At 35.3% G+C, this 16,776-nt stretch overlaps 1 protein-coding gene across 21 annotated transcripts in view; it reads right to left on the reverse strand.

Annotated features, from left to right (window-relative positions):
* Positions 1–16,776, reverse strand: part of BCAS3 (BCAS3 microtubule associated cell migration factor) — a 578,553-nt gene that overhangs the window by 523,581 nt on the left and 38,196 nt on the right. For all 21 annotated transcript variants that reach the window (XR_008961213.1, XM_057317873.1, XM_057317874.1 and 18 more), the window contains one exon: positions 5,287–5,368. Coding sequence is in view for 20 of the 21 variants with exons in the window: in XM_057317873.1 (XP_057173856.1) it covers positions 5,287–5,368 (82 nt within the window). In the remaining variant the exon portion in view is untranslated. The remainder of the gene's footprint in view (positions 1–5,286; positions 5,369–16,776) is intronic.

Raw genomic sequence — 16,776 nt, forward strand, 5'->3', positions numbered from 1 at the left:
ATATCCATAATAATATATCATTAACAATAATAAAGAGTTCAATCATTAAGAGCAAAGAGTACAAACAAGCATGGTATTAATTAGAATAAACAGAAAAAAACACGAAGATTTTCCATTCTCCCTAGCACTCAAACACCAAAAAATTACAAATGAAAAGGATGTTCCTCCATCAGATATGCAAAGACTAAAAAGATTCATAATAGCCAGTAGAGGACAGACATGGAGAAAAAAGCAATTTTCATGTATAGGTATCAGTACACTCTCTCTGAGAAGCAACTTTACAACATGTATCAAAATTTTACATGTATATATTCTTTGACCCAGTAATTCCCTTCTAAGAATTATCCTAAGAAAATAATTACTTATTATTTTTTTAAATATATACATACAGAAGTATGTAACAACATAACCTGTTACAGGGAAAAGTTCAAGTTAATATAAATGTTTATACAAAGGAATGACACACACAACCAAGAGCCCATACATGCAACACATGTAAAGAACTTGAATCGGGCTCTGGACATAATACTACAAGTTAATTTGATGCATGTTAAGGGGAAAAGACAGGAAATGTATACTCTAAGCTGTGAATACATGCTCAGTATCTGGAGGAAGGGAAGAAAGGGTAGGAAAGAGGTAACCTAGGTTTACCTCTGATAACATAGAATCAAGTGAATTTTCACTTTTTACTTTCAGTATTCCTTAAATTTTTATAATAAATATTTTAACTGGTTAGAATTATATGATCTTTATTTTATATGATCTTTATTTTAAGAAATTAAAGACATATTAAAGTGAAAGTGTTTTCTGATCCCACTCCTTGGAAATAACCATTATTAGCACAAAGTTTATAATCATATAAAATTCTTAACTTATACATTAACATATATATATTAATATGTTTTATTTCACACGTGAGGTATAGAGATACTAAAAACCACAATGGCTACTAAAAGTAATGAATATGAAGAATCTGCTTTACTTGAAATAAGTTCTACAAAGATCTGAAGGATAATAAAGTTTTTATCTGATATAAGAATACCAATTGATTGGTCATAGTTTTCTGAAGCACTGTCCTAAAAAGTTCTAAAAAGGTATAGATTCATTAAGAAAGTAATCAATTATTGATAGTGACCATAAAGAAGTAGGAAAGCTAAACTATGCTGATACAAGTAAATGCCCATTTATACTATATTTAATGATGATCTTCTGTGGAATAAGATGCCATCCAAATCCTTCAGATTTTCACTTTTAATTAAAGGACAGACAGACTTTCCACAAAAGTACCTACAGAAAGGCAACTTGTTTTTCTTCCAGGTCATACTTTTCAAAAGATTACACCATGTAGCAACTTTCAACAAATATTTATTAACACCTTGTATCAAGTACTTGGTGAGGCACTAAAGATATGAAGACAGACTACAAACCTAGCAAGAGGTATGGGGCCCTCAGCTGGCTCAGTCAGTAGAGCATGTGACTCTTGATCTCAGGGCTGTGAGTCTAAGCCCCACACCGGGTATAGCGATTACTTAAAAATAATAAAATCTTTTTTAAAAAATCTAGCAAGAGGTAAATGAGCAACTAAAATCAAAACAAAACAAAAAAACAAAACAAAAAACAAAACAAAAAATGGTAAGTCCTGGGGCACCTGGGTCATAGAGTTGATTGAGCATCTGAGTCTTGGTTTCAGCTTGCTTGGGTCATGATCTCAGTGTCATGATATCAGGCTCCACACTGAGCCCCAAGTCAGCTCCACTCTGTGTGTAGAGTTTGCTTGGGATTCTCTCTCCCTCTCCCTCTGCCCCTTCTCCCTGCACATATGCGCGTGCTCTCTCTCTCCCTCCCTCTAAAATAAATCTTTTTTTTTTTTTAAAGCCAGTAAGTCCTATGAGAGCACATTCTATTAACATGGAATATGGGGCAAAATGGGTTAGAAGGACATGAGAACTCTAGAAAAGGAAATAGCAATGAAGTGACCTTGAAGAGGATGGATCATTTGAGGAAATGAAAGAAGTACAGTTAAACTATCACAGATTACTATTAGGGCAAGGAAGGGGAAGATGCAGGACGCTTGTTAAGGATGACTGAAAATGATGCTGGAAAAATACACAGTGAGGGGATCAGTTCACATAAGATCTAATGAACATGCTATGCAAAAGTTATACTAAATTTACTTATTAATTTTAATAGTTTATAGATTCTTTTCCATATACACAATCAAATTATCAACAAATAAATTTTACATCTTTCATTCTAACATTTACACCTTTTATTTATTTTTCTTGCCTTATTGTAATGGCTAGGACTTACATTCAAAGACAAATAGAAGTTATGGTAGAAGCCATCCCAAACTCAACAGGAAAGTATTTAATATATCACTTCTGAGTATGATGTTAGCTATAGTTTTTTTTATAATCTTTATTATACTAAGAATGTTTCTATCCTAATTTGCTGAAAGTTTTTTTTTAAGATTTTATTTATTTTGAGAGAGAGAGCCAGTGAACAGGGGGAGGGGTAGAGGAAGAGAGAGAATGTCAAGCAGATTCTGTGCTGAGCAAGGAGTCCAATGTGGGGCTCGATCTCATGACCCTGAGATCATGACCCAAGCTGAAATCAAGAATCAGACACTTAACTGACTGAGCCACCCAGGCACCCTGTTGAAAGTTTTTTTAAAATCAAAAATGACTACTGAATTTTATCAAAGGTTTTTTCCACTTATAGTAAGATGATCAAATGGATTTTCTTCATTCTATTAATATGAATTACACTGATTGATTTTCAAATGTTAACCAGACTTCTATTTCTGAAATATCCCTTACTTGGTCATGATATATAATTCTTTTTATGTATCACTGGATTCTATTTGGTAATATTTATATGTAAATTACACCAAGAAAGAAAGAAAAGAGAGAGGGAAAAGGCAGAGGGAGAGGAAGAGAGGGCAGCAGGCTGAGAGTGAGGTGTTGGGTATGAGAAGGTAAGATTAAGAAAAACATGATAGTAGAAAGAATTAGTCAATAGAAGAGTAGTAATCCACACTGAGACAATCTCCCCAAAAGAACATGAAAGAAATTATTTTTCTCAATTAATCATTAATCATTCTAGGGGGTCCAAGAGCCAAATAATATAAGTACCAGAAAGAGAGAACAAAGAAAACTTAGAAGAAATCATCAAAAAATTAATTTAAGAAATTTTCAAAACTATACTACTTGCATCCCACATTCAAGGGGCCCAGGACAATGTATGAACTAAGAAACAACATTGTAAAGTTTCAGAACACTAGGAAAAAAAGACCAACATTCTATTAACTCCCAGAGAGGAAAAGCAAGTCATAGACAAAGAAAAAGGTATCAAAATGGCTTCAGACTCTTCAATCACAACACTAGATCAATGCCTTCAAAATTCTCAATAACATCATTTACAAACAAGTATTTGTTACCCAGCCAAATTACCAAACAAGAATTAAGAAAGAAAGACATCTTCAGACAAACAAAATTTACCACACATCCTTTTTCAGGAAGCTACTGAAAGACTTACTCCATCAAAATGATCACACAAAGCAAAATGGGCAAAAGAGAGGGATGGGGGGTTTGATTTTCCATTACAAATTGTATGTGATCAGTCACATGCAGGACTTCAGTGCAAACAAATCTAAAAAATTAATCAAATACAACAAAAGTGACACATATGTAACTCTTACATAATGGAACATTTACCTATGTGAAATTATATTTCAAATCTAATGTTATATTTTTAGAAGTATATTATAATAGAGATTAATTTTTTTAATTAGACAAAAGAAATTACATATACTCAAATTCTAGTAGCAATATTAACTTTTATAGCTTTATACGCTCTCACAAAGTATTTCTGCCCAAAGTAAAAGCTGAGAAAAGTTGAACATTAATAACTGCATAAACAAAAGAGCTCCATAAATGAACTGAAGGGAGAATAATCCGCCTCTGTGAATTACATACAAAAGAAACAAAGACATAGCAAAGTCTTTTCATAATAAAGCTGTTCTTGAGTCCAACCATCCAAAGAGAAAGCTGGCTATTCCATAAACCTTCTGGAAAAAGATGTTCCACAATCTTCCTCATCACAGGATTTCACCAAAACTCAAATGCAACAAAAAACAGAGCAAGAGCAAGTGGGAAAGAGCAAAGCAGAGACAGCTGAACTTTGAATATACTATATAGTCCAATAACAAGGAGAAAAATCTCTACGTGACTGCAGGATGTTATTGCCTTGTTACCTTCACCCTTCCATTTCAATTAAGCAGACTTAATCGCTAAAATAATCCCTGACATTACTTATGCATAGAATTAGTGCATAATGCACAGGGTAGTAAGTTTTCACAAACAGCATTCTTACCAGTTTAGAGAATTACCTGCTCAATGAAGTCTTATAAGGAAGATTACCCAACTTCTGGAAAACTTTAAAACATAATAGAATTCAAATATTTTAATATCCTCCTTTTTAAAAGATTTTAAAGTATGCAAACAAGATTTAATTGACTGTGTTTTTATTGCTTGTGCAAAAACACTACTGAATGAACACAGGCAAGTTAATGAGAAAATACAACAGAAAGCTCAGATCATTAAAGAGCCAGGAGTTATTCAAGAACCCAAACAGCAGGTTTAATTTAAACAGGTATTTGATTTTTTTTTTAATAAAAGCAAAACATACATAATATTTAAATACAGCATTAAGAGGTATTAAGAAGTATTCATTTTTAAAGCAGAGATCAAAGGTCAAAAGCCCGAAACCGTACTTCTGACATAGTTGGAAATGCAGACAGCACACTCCTCTACAAGCGAGATAATGGTGAAAACCAAGCCCTCCAAGGCTGTAAGAATCACTGAGAAGAGCAAAGACGTGAGAACAACAGAGACCTGGGGAATACCCACAGAAGAAAGCTAAACCAGAAACATAACAAAAGCACCACAGTCAGCAAGGAAGGGATCTGGGAAGAGTAATGCCATGCAAACCAAGAGAGAAGAGGGCTTCGAGAAAGAGCCAGCAAAGTCAGAGGCTAAATCGAGATCAAAGAGGACGTAGATAAATCAAAACCACAGTAGAATGTGAATGGCCATATTGAATTGGTTAAGATTACCTATTTCCATCTCAACTGACAGAACAAGAGTTTATCTTGTGGGGAGGAAGGGAAGGGTATGGACGCTTAGAGGAAAATAGACTTAAGTTATCATTCTTGCTGTCTGTAGTCCAAGACCAATAAAAGAGAAACTCCTGAATGATTTGTTTCTTCTTAAGGGCTACACTCACCAAACTGTGGAGCAGGCAAGATTCTCGCTGCTCGAATGGGGCCATGTCGAACAGAAAAGAGCTCCTGTGCTTCCCCACTGATCTGCATGGGAAGACAAAAAATTTCAGTAAATGAAAATGCAGGTTAGAACAGGACTATAAGAAAACAAGATCTCCTAAATTTTATCACAATTTTTTGTCTGAAACGTAATACATGCACACACGCACATAGACACACGCATTTATGGCTGTTCATACACATTAAGTATATTCATGTTTAAATTGCCACAAATATAAAAATATATATATAAAAATGATAAGTGCACACACTGGTACAAATAGGAAAATGAACGATCTGTTCTTAAAGTCTATAATTCTTATCTTTAACAAACTACTATAGGGGCACCTGGGTGGTGCAGTCGTTAAGCGTCTGCCTTCGGCCCAGGGCGTGATCCTGACGTTCTGGGATCGAGCCCTACATCGGGCTCCTCCACTAGGAGCCTGCTTCTTCCTCTCCCACTCCCCCTGCTTGTGTTCCCTCTCTCGCTGGCTGTCTCTGTCAAATAAATAAATAAATAAATCTTTAAAAAAAAAAAAAAAAACTACTATAAGTCTGCTCAGTTTCTGCACGGTCACCTTTCATTTTAGAGCAAAGCAAACTATGCTATTTTAAATTAGTACGAAGTTTTCCATGTAAGAGAAAGGTAAATATTCTTAGTATTCTGAAAAGCAGAACTTAAATGTTGTAGTAACTTCCATAAATATGTTGTAAATGAGAAAAAGCAAAACATATTGCAAAGAACACTGTAGTAAATGTGAATGACCTGTGTACCCGGTTATGGTCCTGCAACTACCCACCTGTTAACCACCTTGAATAAATCACTTAACATCTATATACTTTTTTCTTTTTAAAATATGTTTTGGATGAAAACTGTATATATTTAAGGTGCACGACATGATGATTTAATATACAGAGATGATAAAATGATCCCTGCAGCCATCTCCCCAGTTACCTTGTTTGTATGATGAGAGCACCAGTTTTCCAGTATTCAGTGCAGTGCTCTTAACTACAGTCATCATGCACGAACATTAGATCCCCAGACTTCCTTATCCTACATAACTGCAAGTCTGTACCCTGTGACCAACATCTCCCCACTGCCCCCACCTCCCCTAAGCCTGTATTCTTTTGCATTTATAAACTGAAAAGACTAAGGGGCTAAAGGACTTCAAAGATACTTGTAATTGCAATATTCTATGACTTACAAAAGTAATATGTAAGCATTTTTAAGTGTCATCATTTTTATTATACACCTAGATCAAACACCATATAAGTATCTGTCCGTTTTGAGTCATATCAGATTTATTCCTCAGATATAAAGAGTACAGTAGTCTATTAGCCCAAAGGTAAAAGGGATATGACAATATATGTGTTGAGTGTGAAAACAATTTTCAAAATTAGTCGCTCAAGGAAACACTCTGCTGCTAACCAAAGTACTGAGCAGATTAAACTAGGATTCGTTAAGAAAGGCTTCCCAGACTGCTTTAAATGGTAATGTAGTTCCCAATACATTTTCATAATTCTCAAGTGCTCGATGGAATATGTGATATCAGACAGGGAAAATGGCAAAAAAGATAGAACTAGTTCTAAATACCCAAGAAGTGACAACAGATGTAATAATGATCAACCGTTCAATAGAGGAAACACGCTGATGGTAGTTTTTTAATAGGCCTGCTAAAAAAGCAGTTTAGAATATCAACAACGTATACGAGATAAATGGCTTCTAAAGCTTTCAATATTAAACTGTATATTTGCAGAGCTGTCTTTAAGATTAACTACTTGTTCAGATCTTCAGCTTGCTTTCCATCTGAATGTAAAAGCTGCAAACTATAAATATTTTGTTTCTTATTAAGTGTTAAACTCTGATGATACCAAAAGATACATCATATTCATTCTGCTTAATAAAAAATATTACAACTCATTCACAGGCCACAATGGCAAATCCCTCTGTAACATGGGATGCAACAGATCTGAGGAATGCTAGGCTCTTCACACTAACTGTGCAACAACAGCACCACCTATCACCAATTAAACATACCGAAGCCATAAACTCAGGACAGCCAAAGATAAGAACTGAGCTCTCTACAAAGTCCTTTGCGAACATTAATTTTCTACATGAAAAACATGGCCATTACATACTGTAGCTCTTAAGTCTACAGTTTACTATTAGAGAACGGAATTTAAAATCTAGAAAAAGTCTTAAAAGGTCACTTTGTTCAACCTCCCACCCAGTGCAGTAATCATACATTCTCTGAAATCTAAAAATTATGATCTCTTTGATCTTAGGCACACTTGCACTGAAAAGTATATCGCTAATGTAATCCAATTATATTATGGAGTTATTATTGGCTATCTCAATGAAAATGGAGATAGAAGAATGGATAAATAATATTCTTCTTCAATATACATACTATTTCTATTAACTAGGAAATAAAAAAATAAGTTATAAAATACTATAGAACTTGCATTGAAATTATAATTCAGAGCAACGAAAAACACTTCTCACTAATAACAAATACAAGTTCATAACTATAACAAATCATAGTATTCTGACACAAAATTTGCTCTGTGCTATTACTGCCATATGCCACAGGTCTAGCATTTAGCTTTTGGTTCTATAAAATAAACCTTAAAGTTAAAAAAAAAAATCTAATCATATTTAACTGAGCTATGTACTAAACTACACTAAATAATAAAGAATAAGGCAAACCTGTCTTGGCATTCTCACAATATGATAAACATTTGTTAACACTGATTTAATACACAAGAGCTTACTCTGACATCGAAAACCATTTTGAAATCAGATCATACCATGCTCCTCAGTGTAACAGCTTTCAAAACAGACGTAAATGCTCTATTCTATTCCTAGCTTCTACTCTAAATCCCTCTTTAAATGTACAGCAACAGGTAAGAAAGAACATTAGGAATGATTACAAAATGCATCCTGTGTTTATTATCCATCCTTTATTACCTCTAAGTTAAATCCTAGAATCTTTAATTACTACATATGGGAAGGGAGGGATGAAGAAACATCCTGTCGCTATTTACAGATTTTTGTGACTACGTTAAAATCAAGATTGTTAGAAGCCTAATTCTAACGTATCCTAAGTGAGTTGTAAATGTTAAACTTCCGAGAGGAGAGAACTCTTCAAACTGCGTGTGCAACTGCGACACTGGGATACTATTTCAGAACAGAAGTGCCAACAAAATATATACAGATAAAGACGTGACGTGTGCACATTTTAGAAGGAACACAAGATGGATAAGTCCTTACAGGCTTGGCTTCAGCTGCCGTTTTCAATTGCCTCTAATAATTTTATACAGTATGTTCACTGGTAATTCTGCTCTCAAATAAATGAGTGTCAAAACTGATTAACTTTTTTAAAGGCTTCCACAGTGATTTTTACGTCTCTTAAAAAAGAGCTCATTGAAAATGGCAAAAAATCTCAGAGATGAGGATTTTATATATCCTGACAAGAATCACCAGGAGCTGCAAGTTCATGTTTAAAGCAACAATAATAATAAATACAAGGGCAGAACTACAAGGAAGGAGTGTACCAAGCAATGTTCCAACTTCCTGGCAACGGTGGTAACTTGGGGAGAGGAGCAAACAGGGAGGAAACCTCTCCAAGAGTTCCTCATGGGTCTCTGCCTTTGTTCTTACTGGCATTTTAATTTCTGATGACAGACTTTTGTTGTTTGGAGCATAAACCGGACGTACCAGTTTGGAGGCACAATAAGGAGAACAAAGAATGATTTGTTCACACTGTAGGAAAAAAATCTTTTCCAACCATAGAAAATAGCTTTCGCATGGTGAAAATATGCAAATTACATACCAAACCAAAAAAGTGTGGGGGGGAGTACAAGTTTAGAATCTCACAACTCAATCTACGGCAAAAGGAAATTATAACAGCCGAGACAATAATACACACAGAGAAAGGGCTATAAAAGTTGTGGGAGAGCTTTGTAACCACTGTTAGAGAACTCTAAAAGCAAATGAAGGTCGTCTAGCCCTCAGAACCAAACTTGTTTCTGAAATCCTGATGGCTTTTCAAAGGTATCCGACTACAAAATAGAAAAGTCAATCAAATATCAACAACAATAATAGTAATAACGCTCTATAATGACTCAGAACAAGAGTACATATTTACACCCCCAACTCCACTTTTAGATACTGGCCAAATTGGAGAACTGTGTCTGCAGTTGACTCTTTTTAGCAAACTTTGTTGAAAAATAACAGACACAGAAATAACACATAAATCATACATGTATGCATAGCTTAATGAATTTTCCATGTTAATATGCCTCTGTTACCAGCAACATCATCAAGAAACAGAACATGATAGATACTCAGAGGGTCCCTCCACACCCTGTCCCAGTCACAAACCCAACTCAAGAATAACCATAACCACTAATACACTACACATAAGTTCTACTCGTTCAATTTTATGCAAACAGAATCACATGGTATGCACTCTTTCATGAATGGCCTCTTGTGCACATTACATGTATATGAAATTCATTTGTATTGTTGCATATGATTGTACTTTTCTTCTTTTTTTACTGTACTTTTTTTATTTCATTACATGAAAAATACTGCAATTTATCCATTTTACTGTTGGTGGACTTCTGGGCTGTTTCCAGTTTTTGGCTCTTAAAAATTGAAAAAACTTTCAAGTGAGCAAAGAATTACTGTATGTCCTTTCAATGGATTACCAAGAGTGTCTAGTGGACCCTTTGGGGTTATTTGATTCTATAGACATCTGCACCTTTGTTTTGACAGGGTTATTTTGCAATACTGTAAGTTATGGAAAACCAATAGCAACGCTACTGACTCTTGTCCACAGAAATGCAAATGAATTTTGTCTGGAAGAGATACAACTGAATTGCACTCTATAAAAAAGATGATTCCAGACAGTACATTTTAGTTTCAATAGTATATTAACCAAGTTTGCATCTCATAACAAGTTCATTTCAGTATTCCCCTAATTGCCTGAATTGGTTCTTAAGATTCTCCTTTGATGCAGCTGCATCGACTTGCCAAATAATACTTCACTTATTAATGAGTTAAATAAAATCTATGACATGTGTCCATTTTACAGTTGTACGAGAGCTATGATTTTACCATTTTTAAAATAACGTTGTAAAGAACACTCCCACGAATATTCTTGCACATTTTGCTTAGCGAACACACATATGTATATCTTCTGGGTATATGCCTACTAGTAGAATTGTTCTTTTATTAGGCATATGTGCATACTTTGTAGATTTCAACAAAACAGTTTTCTACAGTGATTGTGCAAATTTATACTTCCACCAGCAACGTAAAAGAGTTCTACCAGCTCCACATCCTCACCAACAGTTTGTACCAGCCATTCTGGTGGGTGTTCAACGGGACCATCACCATGGTTTTAATTTGCATTTTCTTCAAGACTGAAGATGATCGAAAGCCTTTTCATTTATTTACTGGAATTCAGTAGTTATACTATTCCATGAATGACTGTTAAAAGTCTCCTGCCCCCTACAGTTGCCTGATTCTAAGGGATTATGGATTTAAATCTATTATGCACAGTGAATGAAATGCAGTTCAGTCTCCTCTGAAAAGCAATGCTGCCTCAAACTAACCATATAAACAGTCTTTATTATAGTGGCCCTCCATCAGGGCAAATGATGTAAGACTTTTGTCCTGAACGACCCTCGATTTCCAGATGTATGTATAATAAACAGTTCAGAATATGAATGAGACTCAAGAACTCATTTCAAGAAAAAGGTAGAACTTTTTGTACCTAATCGAATTCATATCCTAATTCCAAATCCAGTAATGAGCAAACCTTCCCCCAAACTAAGATATGATGGTTTAGTTATAGCAACATGATATCCATCTCTTGAAGTGGAAAATATTGATTTGTAAAAATTCATACATTCAAAGCAAATTCAGCCCCTGTTTAAGACAGGAAACATATAAAAATTATATCTTACCCTATAACTCAAGCAGTTCAAACAAAAGATAATGATTAGTAGTTTTTTTTTCTTGATAAATACTTTCACAAGTTTTCACCTTTAAAATAAAAAAATTAAAAAGAGGTATTACTTTGCCTATTTTTTTCAAAATGGCTACAGCATATATAGCAGATGATTTCCAGGCTAGAAATACAAATTGAAAACCAAGACACCGGACATGAAAGACAACAGAAGAACAAGTATTGCCTGTGTTTATCTCATGCACATCCTGACTTTCAATCAAAAATATCTTTCATGTCAGAGTGCTCCAGACTAGTAACGGCTCTGACTTCACCTGGGAAGTCTGAGGGAATAAAAGCAGCCAACGAGGTACCCTGGAAGTGTTATTCTTTTCCCGAAATCATGGCCTATGGCAACAATGCCAAGTACATACGACACACCAGGATCATCAGTGACAAATATCACACATCAACAACATCAAATATTCCAACAGTTTATTTTAGTAGAAAATTTAGTAGAAAATAATTTATTAACTATACAAATTTGCTAAATCTGAGTTTGGCTTTAAAATAAGGGGCAACGATACATCTACCTAACAAGGCAACTGTGATAATTAAGTTGTGTATTTAAAAGATGTAACAAAACACAGTTAAATCAAGAAGATGCCTGCTGAATGAATGGGTGAATAAATGACTGGGTCTGTATCAGCCTCATTATTCAATCTTGATGGTACTCGGCATAAATTGGACTTGCCCCCACTGTTCTCAAAGTGTGTTAGTAACACATCATGTCTGGAAATTTGTTATAATACCATATCATAAAACACATTTGCTACAACTCATTCTTGAACCCACCGGTATATTACTTCCTCTGTCTTACAGCTCTCAATAAAAGGACTCTTACCAAGGTGGAAAGGAGCACATCATCTGCGCAGCACTTTTCATCACACTAGTCTTCACGCTTCCACTCAAGATCAAGGCAGTCTCCACCCTCTCTGCCAAATATCCCACACTCATTCCAACCTTTATGTGTTTATATGATATTTTTACCTGCAACAGGTTTTCCTTCCGTGATGTAACAACAGCCCAATTAAATATGCTAATGTAGAGCTAGCAATCTATTCGTTCCACATGCACTAACCATAGAGACACAACTGAAATGAAGTTCCTTGAAAAAGAGCATTATTTCCCTAGTTTTACACTTAAAAGGTAACACCAAGTAAAACATTTTTAATTAAGGAGAAAATGCAAACTACAGACTTAAGTTATTAATGATTTATCAATATTGTTTCATTAGTTTTAACAAATGTACTTTACTAATGCAAGATGTTAACAGGGGTAAATGGGGTAGTAAGGGGGTATAGGAATTCTCTGTACTTTCTACTTAATTTTTATGTAGATGTATAAAAAATTAAGTATATTAATTTTTATTTATATAGATACGGATATAGATATGGAAAATGTGGAAGTTTCACAAATAAAGTTTAATCTTCCCTGATAACCCCCCAAAAAATAAGGATAAAAGGTAAAAATGCAGAGTGAGAATGAAGAGGTGATGAGGTCTTTTACCAAAGAATTCAGTTCTTAAAGCAACAAAAGGAACTCACTTAGCCAATTTAAACGTACAAGTGTACAGTTATCACTTTGCTAATTGTTACATGTGTGCTAATTATACAGACCACACAACTGAACTGATGATGAAATTCTTTAAAAAGATTGCCTCATGACCGTTTTTTTAACTTAAAAAGTCACAACAATTTTTTTAAATTAGGGAGAAAAGGTAAAAATATAAAGGGAGATAGGGAAAGAAGTGAGAAGTATCATCTTATACTGAGGCATTCAACTAATAAGCAACAAAAGGACTGCACTAGCTACATGAGTGACTATTGTAACTTCAAAGCAATCTCTAGTAAGAGCTGATAATCTCTCCAGAATCACCCTGTGAGCCAATTTGATGATATATTTTCATTTTAGATCTAAAGACACAAAGAACGATATTCCCCCAAAATGACCAGACCAGAGAGGCATGAGAACCTCCTATTAATATACTGTATTCAAAACCATTTTTAAACTCAGGCCTTTTTTTCACTAACAAGTCATTGCCAGGGCATTATTTTATGTGTCACAGCTCTGTTCCATCAATTTCAAAAACTTTAGATAGCACAGTTTAAAGAAAGTATTCCTAACAGTAAAAAAGTCATTCTTTTGAAAGCTCCTAACATTAAGAGGAAGACAGGGACAACGTTTTTGTTTTATTTTTGCCTAACTAACCACAAATGATTCAGTTAATGTCAGAGTGTCAGTATCTCTGTAACCTACTCTGTATGCCACCAAGAAAAAAAGGCAAACCACAAAAACCACCTAAAACACATATTTTTGAGGACTAACAACTTATAGAGCAGATATTTGCTAACCACATAAAGCAGACAGCAACCGAGCCTGTATTTTGGTCTTGACACTAAATTCAAAATACAAAACTGGAGGCAAGAAGGAAGTGAGTTTCAAGAACAATATGAAAACCACAAAACACAAATAATGAATGGAACTTGTAATCATATTTTCATACTTCTAAATTTTCGCACACACAGAGAGGAGTATTTTAAGGAGACTTTCACCTTTCCCCTTCAGCCTGATTTTTGAAAGGAAGATCAAAGAAAGGCAGTTGAAACTCACACGTTCCTAAGGTTATGCAACACAGATTTAGACATTACACTTCAAAACCCCAGCCACTACTTCGGCACCACCAATCCAAATACCATTCCGAGCTTTGAAGCAGCCCTAATGGTATCTTCCATTTGCAAGTAACACTTCTGTAGTCAAAAGATCTTACTCGGGGTAGATGTTAATGTAAAACCACTCAGACTACACAGACACACACGCCTGGAGGCAGACTGGAAGGTGTTCAGAAGTCAATGTAACACCATTACAGAGAGTGTCAGCCTAGCGGCTGTCATAAACACTTCATCATCACTCACACACACAAACTGGATTCCCTTTAACTTGTTATTTTATTTTGTGCGGAATACATGTCCAATTGAAAAGAGAGAGAAAACAGTGCTACAGATAAGCCGACTTCGGCTTACAGCCTTTTTCCACTTCTAAAAGACTGCGTTTGTCATATTTTATTGGTATTGTAAACCTATCCTGATATAATCTGTTGGTTGAAGATAGTTTTGCAATGGATATCTAACCAAAGAAAAACATTAAATAGAAGCCTAAGGTTTTTTTCTGCAAAACAGATACCATACGAACCTGTAAGATTGACAAGATGATAAAAAATGACACCACCACCAGCAGCAGGAAGTGGAGCAACTAGAACTCTTCAGATACTGCAGATGGAAGCGTATCATGATACAATGTCTCTGATAAACTGTAAGCAATTTCTAATCAAGTTAAATATGTGCCTAACCTGTGACCCAGCAATTCTGCTCTTTGGTACATACTCAAAAATGGAGCCCATATGGGGTGCCTGGGTGGCTCAGTTGGTTAAGCGTCTGACTCTTGATTTCCGCTCAGGTCATAAACTCAGGGTTGTGAGATAGAGCCCCGCGTCAGGCTCTACAAAGGGCATGGAGCCTACTTAAGATTCTCTCTCTCTCCCTCTTCTTCTGTCCCTCCCCCCACACACACACACAAAAAGAAAAATAGAGCACATGTATCTACAGTTATATTCATAGGAGCTGTATTCATTATAGAAACACAAATGCCCACCAAAGGGAGAATAGCTAAACAAATCAGTATAGTTAATCAGTGGAATATAACACAATAATAAAATAAAAAATACAAATTCCTGCAACATGCAACAACATGGATGGATCTAAAAAATACACTGAGCGAGAAAACACAAGCACCAAGCATCACCTACGTGTGCCTCTATTTATATGAAGTTCAATGAAAGAAAAACTAATCTGTGGTCAAAACAGTTTTTATCCTATCCGGGGGGAAAGGAAATACTGACTGGGGCATTTTCTGAGTAAGAAAAAGGTTCTGTTTTTTGTTCTTAATGGTACTTTCATTTATTTATGTATGGGTACACACAAACATATATATGTGCATAAACATACATATACACACAGTTGTCAAAACACAGACTTCAGATTTGTATACTTTATAGTATATCTTAAGTTTTTAAAAGTTACCAGTCATAAACAAATTATGGTCCATCCAGACAATGGAATATTATTCAGCGCTAAAAAGAAATTAACTATCAAGCCATAAAAAGACTTGGGTGTAACTTAAATGCATATTACTAAGTGAAAGAAGCCAATCTGAAGTAACTACACGCTATATGATTCCAACTATATGACATGCTGGAAAGCCGAAACTATACAGTAGCCCCCCCCTTATCTGTGGGCAATACATCCCAAGACCACCAGTGGATGTCTGAAACTGTGGATAGTAAAAAATCCTATTTATACTATGTTTTTTCCTATACATATACCATGATGAAGTTGAATTTTTAAATTAGGCATAGTAAGAGATTAACAACAATAACAAATACAACAATATTACAATATACTGTAATAGAACTTATGGGAATCTCTCTCTCACTCTCAAAATATCCTATTGTACTGTACTTACTCTACTTGAGATGACATGAGATGATAAAATGCCTACGTGATGAGACGAAGTGTGGTGAATGATGCAGGCACTGTGATGGAGGGTTAGGCTACTACTGACCTTTTTTTTTTTTTAAAGATTTTATGTATTTATTAGAGAAAGAGAGAAAGCACAAGCAGGGGGAGTGGGAGCGAGAGAGAGGGAGAGGGAGGAGAAGCAGGCTCCCCGCTGAGCAGGGAGTCCAACGTGGAGCTCCATCCCAGGACCCTGGGATCTGACCTGAGCTGAAGGCAGACACCCAGGCACCCTACTACTGACCTTCTGACAATATGTCAGAAGGATGATCATCTGGTTTGGGACCACAGTTGACTGTGGGTACCTGAAATCATGAAAAGTTAAACCACAGATGAAGGGGGATTACAGATGTGGAATATTGATAGAGGAGAGGTTATGAGTTCATAGGGGTTAAATATGAGCTTTAATTATCTATAAAATGAGAATAACACCGAATAGTAAATTGAGGGGCACCTGGCTGGCTCAGTCGGTGGAGCGTGCAACTCCTGATCTCAAGGTTGTGAGTTCAAGCCCATGTTGGGTGTAAAAATTACTTAAAAGTAAAAAAAAAACTCTAAAAAAAATAGTAAAATTGACAGGATAATAGAGAATAATAGGTAATGTGCCTAAAATACTGTGTGTGGTATATTCTGATTATTTCAATTATAGATGCCATTATTTATACTAACATTATGAAACTTCACTAGCAGCACAAGTGTCAAAACTCCCCCAGGCATCTCATCACTACTCAGTGCTCTATAGCACTCTATTCATTCCTCCGTTGTGACACTGATCTCATAGGCCAGGGTTTCTCAACCTCAGCCCTACTGACATTTTGGAAGGGACAATTCTCTGTTGTGGGAAGTTTTCCTGGACACT

This window comes from Ursus arctos, unplaced genomic scaffold (genome assembly GCF_023065955.2).
Source record: "Ursus arctos isolate Adak ecotype North America unplaced genomic scaffold, UrsArc2.0 scaffold_24, whole genome shotgun sequence".
NCBI lineage: Eukaryota > Metazoa > Chordata > Mammalia > Carnivora > Ursidae > Ursus > Ursus arctos.